At 37.4% G+C, this 6,527-nt stretch overlaps 1 protein-coding gene across 1 annotated transcript in view; it reads right to left on the bottom strand.

Annotated features, from left to right (window-relative positions):
* Nucleotides 1-746: 746 nt before the first annotated feature.
* LOC102499956 (olfactory receptor 10R2) overlaps nt 747-6,527 on the bottom strand; it is a 9,513-nt gene continuing 3,732 nt past the window's right edge. Inside the window, exons 3-4 of the mRNA XM_006159081.1 lie at nt 6,229-6,384; nt 747-1,711 (exon numbers count right to left, since the gene is read on the bottom strand). Of these exons, the coding sequence (XP_006159143.1) occupies nt 747-1,711; nt 6,229-6,384 (1,121 nt within the window). The remainder of the gene's footprint in view (nt 1,712-6,228; nt 6,385-6,527) is intronic.

The raw sequence follows: 6,527 nt of genomic DNA, 5'->3' as shown, positions 1-6,527 counted from the left end.
TTAAGCAGGACTTTGGTCTCTGACATATCGTGAAGTTAGACTCTAGGCAATGTTATCATGATTCCATACATTATCCATCTTTAAATATTGAATTGTGGCTGTATAAATAAAATATTAGACACAATCTGCTTATCTTTAAAAACAATCAGAGCAAAAGGAGGAAGATATATAAGAGTGGAACTTTTTAATACTTAGAGATATTCAAGAGTGATCTGACTCCCTATTTAGTGGCTAGCCAAAGTTGAGATCCCACAGGTGAGGCTCTTGTAATGAAAGTGATGAGGGTGATAGCCCTAGGTCCTTTCTAACCCTGTTAGCTCACAGTTGTATGAATAATTTTCTATTCTATTGATTTCGCTTTCTCCAAGATCTTTTAGTGAAGGGTCTTACTAAGATTTTCCTAAACTGTGGAGAAGTTGTGATAGTTGAACCTTATATATTAAATTGCTATCAATAATGTTTTGTGTCCTTCGTTAGAGAAACTAAGATCATTCTCTAAGTATCCTAAGAAATTAAAGTACTTATCTGTGCAAGTTTAAAAAGAATTTTAGGCTCAGAACTGATTTTGCTGACTTTTCAACAAACCCAAGTGCAAGGTTGCACTCCACAAAGCCCATAAAAATAATACTATGAAAAGTTTGCACTATGAGGCTAGTAAAGTGCTATGGAAATGAAAGGTAGGAGTATCACCAACATTATAATTATGTCCTTGGAAAGGATGTTTCCATAGATGTGAAATACGCTGTTTATAGAGCTTTAGGATAAAATCCTCCTCGGCCAAGCACTTTCCGAATGGCCACCTGAACATCTTTGTTCCTCAGGCTGTACACCATGGGGTTCAACAATGGAGTCACAACTGTGTAGGTCACAGTCACTAGCCGATCTTTGCTGGATGCGTACTTGGCTGAAGGCCTCAGGTAGACAAAGGAAGCACAGCCATAGTGTACAATGACCACGGTGAGATGGGAAGCACAGGTGGAGAAGGCTTTTCGCTTGCCTTCAGCTGATGGGATCTTCAAGATGGTGCGAACAATGAAGCCATAGGAGATGCAAATGAATGTCAGAGGGACCATAAGTGTTAGAACTCCGCCAACGAAGATAACTAGCTCATTGATATAGTTATCAGTACAGGCAAGGCGGATAACTGGTGAAATGTCACAGAAGTAGTGGTTGATTTTGTTTGGGCCACAGAAAGGGAGTTTGAAGACTAAAAGGGAACCTATTAGTGAAAACAGAAGACCAATTCCAGCACAAGTTGCCACCAGCTGTCCACATACCTGCCAGCTCATAAGGAGGGGGTAACGAAGTGGGTGGCAAATGGCCACATAGCGATCGTAGCCCATCACTCCCAGGAGCATGCAATTAGTGACAGCAAAACTGAGAAAGAAGAACATCTGAATGGCACAGTTAACAAACGAGATTGTTCTGAGAAGAGACAACAGGTTGATGAGCATTTTGGGTAGGATGACAAATGTGTAGCAGGTCTCAGAGATGGAGAGGATCCCTAGGAAGAAGTACATAGGTATGTGAAGGCTGCGATCCAGGCGGATGACAGTGACAATGGTGATGTTTCCACACAGGATAATCAGATATAGGCACAGAAAAACAGCAAAGAGGATGAGCTGGTTTTCTCCAAAGCTGGAGAATCCCAGCAGGAGGAACTCTGTGACAGAGGAGAGATTAGCTTGGTTGTCTTGGTCCCAGAGATTAACTTACAGAGGAAAGAAATGAAGAAACAGATCACTTGCCCTGGAACAAGCTTCTTTATGGATTGAGAGTCAATAAATCAGAGAAGGGGAAATGCTCTATTAATCATGTCAGTTTTTAGTATTGTTTCAAAATACTCAGATTTACATCTGTTTCCAGTGACATTTTTACATCTTTTATACTGTTCGAGTCTAGGAGATCTTTTCACATTGCCTATTTCAATTAGCAATTAAGGAATAAAAGTCCCTGAAAACCATTTGTATAACAATACTAGCTCTGCCATTTATCATCTGTGCCTCACTTTCCTTACCTGTAAAATAAAGATACTAATAGTATCTCTCCTAAGTTTTTTTAAATGATTATTAAAACATTTAGCAGAACACCTGCACATTGTAAGTTCTTAGTGTCAGCTTATACTACATATGTTGTTTATTTTTCAAGAACTGGTTGCTAGGTTTTCTTAAGTTTCCTTTGAGTGTGCTTTAAATATACCCACTCAGGATAATCATACACAGGCACAGATACAGGCACCTGGATTTTTTTTAGCCCAATAATCTTATTTGCATAAAACTACTACACCAGTGAAGATAATTAGCTTATTCATATGGATACCACAGACAAGTCAGATAACTGGTGACATGTCCCAGAAATAGTGGTTGATTTTCAAACCTAATTCTTTTGTGCATATTTTTAGTAGCAGTAATATTATGAGGGTTTTACCTCACCCTTTTATCAAATCACACAATTCATTTGACCCTCTTGGTACAGGGTGTTCAGAAGAACCTTACAACATGCAAAAACTGATGAAAGACTTAAGTAGTTTTAGAGTAATACAAAGGTCTCACAGTCAGATTGGTTATAAATAGCCTATCATTTTGCCAAGAAAATGGACCTGATGTAGGGTTATTTGGGAATTACAGTTTTAAACTTTAAAATATCCAGGCCGTTGGTCCTCTCCTCCCTATGAATCATTATATGTGATCATCACACTTTCCCCTAGATTTCCAACATAACTTACATTGCATGGGCACACCTGACCTTGAAAGGTTTCAGCTCCTGTAATTTCTTCTTGCTAAAGGGTGTACAAATTCTTTCTCCCTTAATGCAACTAAAATGAAATTTGAATTTAGTAAATTATAAAAAGCCATCAAAATGGTCAAATAATTGAATAAAATAAAAGCACAGAAGTGAGTTACAAAATAAAAGTTGTTCAGCTAATGTAGCTCAGTTCAAGGGACTACCTGATAGATGAACCTACACATTTGTGGTGTAGTTCTTTCATCCATTACCATCGCTGACAGTTTTCACTTTGAGTTTGTTCCCTCACTTTCAACAAAGGCCTCAGAGCAGGAGTATCAATTTTATTTTTTTGAAAGTGTTTCTCTATTAATTTCCAGTAGGGTAGTGGGTATAGAACTGATATAGTCCCTGAGTAAACAAATTCACACTTGGATTTATTTATTCATTCATTCGTTAATTTATTGTTAAGCAAAATCAATAATATACATAGTTAATAAATACTTATTGTTTATATTGCCCAGTTTTGTAGTTTATATTACAAAGCATTATTCTCAACAGCAGTGATGCTAAACAAATCACCTTGCCTTCTTCACAAGCTCTCCTCTCCTCTCTCCATTATACCAATAAAAAGGTAGGTTTTCCACAGAGAAACCATGCCTTCTCATCTTGCAGCATCTTGACTCTCTATACCATGGCTCATCCTTTTCCTTTATCCACTGTCCATCTTGGCTATCCAAATAGGAACTGCAAAATCTGACTATTCTGATCTCCAAAGAAAACAATAATATAAACTTACCTGTTTTTAAAAGTATTTAGCAACTTCCTATTATATATTGGAATGTATCATGGAACAGATTCTTTCCAACTCTAGTTTCTCATTTACCAGAGTATAAATTCCTTGAAGGTAATTTCGTATCCCTCACCAACATCTAAAAATAAATTGCTACTGAAAGGCAATTTAATAAACTCACATTTATTATTTCATAAATAATAAAATACCACATCTTAAGTTAAATATTTTTGAAAGTCATCTGTAAAAGGCATTATTTTAAGCTTATGAAAAGAGTGGTGGAATTTTAGGCCTAAGGAAAAGCTATCTTGTAACTGAGATCTGGTCTTCAACTTTCTAGATGACATCCCATAGCTATCATTGTGGTGTCCACATGTTAATCTGTCACACAGCCAAGGAGCTGAAGAACACAATCCGAGTATAGCTCTCACAAATCCCCCTACCATTCTCCCCTCTCCCCGCTCCAACTCTTCACAATACTTTAGTTATCAACTGATGACTGAAAAAACAAATACCACCAGGATCTTCCCTGGGGAATGCAATTTATTTACCTCTTCAGTTCCCATCTCTGAGGCTTATGTGGTAGCTTATTTGTCCACAGAATACTGGAATAGTAAGGTTCAAACACAGCAGAAGGTCTGTAAAGAAAGCTCAAACAGTCATTTCTTTTACTCCCTTGTCCTTTATTAGACATTTCTAATACATCTTTGTCACTAGACACTTCCGTAAGACATTTGAGAGTAGAAGATGAGTGAAGTGTTGAAAGATCAATTTTGACAGAGAGCTATAGATATTTTTCCTATCTCTTTCAATCATCCAGGGAAGAATTCCTAAAAGAATCAATCTGTCAGAGATGGTTGATAGAGAATTAGCACATGGGCTCTGGAGAGCATATTTTATGACATTTGTTTGAAGCCCTCCTGTGCCTAGTACAGCTCAGTTTGTGATGTTCTATTTTCTCCCTTAACTTAGCACTATACTCTCTTTTTTCAGGCAACCATACATGTTTATGCCTTGTTCTTCTCACATGGTCTTCTGTTACCATCATGAAGTACCTACATTGATGGACTAATGCTCTTGGGATAGAGTATTTCTAAAAGTATCACTGTGGCTGGCATTTCTTTATTATTAGGTGCAAATACTATCTTCACTCAATTTCCCACATTAACTAACCCAACGGGGTTCATTTTCCTATGTTCCCTATCACCTTGCTATTAGTATTTAGAATCCAATGAAACCCAGAAAACTTGTAGTCAAATGAGACCTTAATGTTACCATAACTATTTCTATTTCTATTTTGAAAAGGATATATTCTATTTATTTCTGCCACTGACATTTCGATTTCCCAAACTGTGTATTCCTAACTACTCCACTGAGGAGTCTGAGAATTATCCCCCAAAGTATCACTGAAGAACTTTTCTTTTGCGTCCTTTTAGTTATAGTCCCAATATGTTGATTGATATTTATACTTTACAAAGCTCCAGAGAGCCATTATTGCAACATTATTTTCGGCAGTTTCATCCTTCTCTCAATTAGCAAAAAGGACGCAGAAAACACCATGGATCAAAACTCTCACAGGTCCAACAGGAAAATGGGACCAGGAAAAAGATAAGTGGCACTGGTAATTAGTTGGTTGATTCGCTCACATTCTCTGGTGGCTCATTAGAAATCTGTTGTGAATTAAAGAAAGGAAAGTGAATATAGAAAATCCACCTTTAAGAGGTGATGTAAATTGCCTTTTCTGAGGTCTGTTTTGTAAAAGAGAAGCTCTTGTTTTCCTTGGACTTCCCTAGGACATTGCCAAGAGGGGCAACAAGATTCCCCTTTTTAGTCTAGGTTCATCTAAAACCTTCAAATTCTATTGCTACACACACACACACACACACACACACACACACACACAAAAGGAAATACAAGCACATTATGAGGGGAATGGGGAACTGAGTGATGTTTTTCTCAGGAAAAATTGAAACCTTGAAGACCAGTCACAAAGAGCAGATTTGGTGACTAAACGAAAATTGTAAAGTGTTTAGGTACAGCAATGCACCTTAATAATATCACCAGATGTGATATACTGCTTTTTCTTAGCTTTCTGGAACTGAAAAGATCTCCAGTAAAATGTCTGCCTCAAGAGTAGGGAACAAGAAGAGCAAAGTCTATGAATAATGTCTTGGAAGGCTTAGATAGAACTTCCCGGTATCTTATGCTTTCCTGCAACACTATGATGGTCTGACTCCAAAAAGACAAAGAGACTGGGAGGTTGGAGAAAAACCACTAAGTGTTTGTTTACTTTTGTGTACCACTATTTTCCTACTCTGGATTTTAAATCATGTTAAAAGTCAAGCTTTCTATTGCAGGACTAAAACAACACACTTTCTAGATCTTCAAGTTTCCTGTAAATTGTTATTCTTTCTCCTCTTTGAGATAATATGGAAAAATCCACTCTCTCATTCTCCCTCTGGATTTCATGAGTGACTCACAATGGATAGCAGAGAGAATCCAAGGGACTTAGCAATAAGGACTTCTCCCACTCAACTCTGTTTTCTGCAGATCCTGTTAAGGGCTCACAGCAGAAATACTCCTGTTAGCAGCTCTTACGAGTTGCAAAACCTCTCAGATGAAATAATTCCTGACTGAGTCTTTTTCTATTCAATTATATTAACCCTGTTACAGGCCACCAACTAAAATCCCACAACAGCTGCTGCTGTTACCAGCAATTTTCAAATGTTCACAACAACCTCTTCTCACAAGATGAATTTCTGGTTTCTTGGACATCTGGTCTACACTGTGCATCTTCTTAACAAACACTTCTCCACAGGATACCAAACAACTTTCCAGCCCTGGTGCTGAATAACTCTTTTTGAAATCTGTCCAAAGAATTTTGAAGTTTCAGAACAGAAACAAATCTGAAAAAAAAATGTGTTACATTTAGTCACATTCATAGAATCATTTCTTAATGCAATTGTGAAAATAAGCAGGACCCCCAAATCAGGAATTGTCTTCTCACAGT

Source organism: Tupaia chinensis, unplaced genomic scaffold, assembly GCF_000334495.1.
Source record: "Tupaia chinensis unplaced genomic scaffold, TupChi_1.0 Scaffold000623_1, whole genome shotgun sequence".
NCBI lineage: Eukaryota > Metazoa > Chordata > Mammalia > Scandentia > Tupaiidae > Tupaia > Tupaia belangeri.
This window is presented reverse-complemented; position numbering and strand designations above follow the sequence as displayed.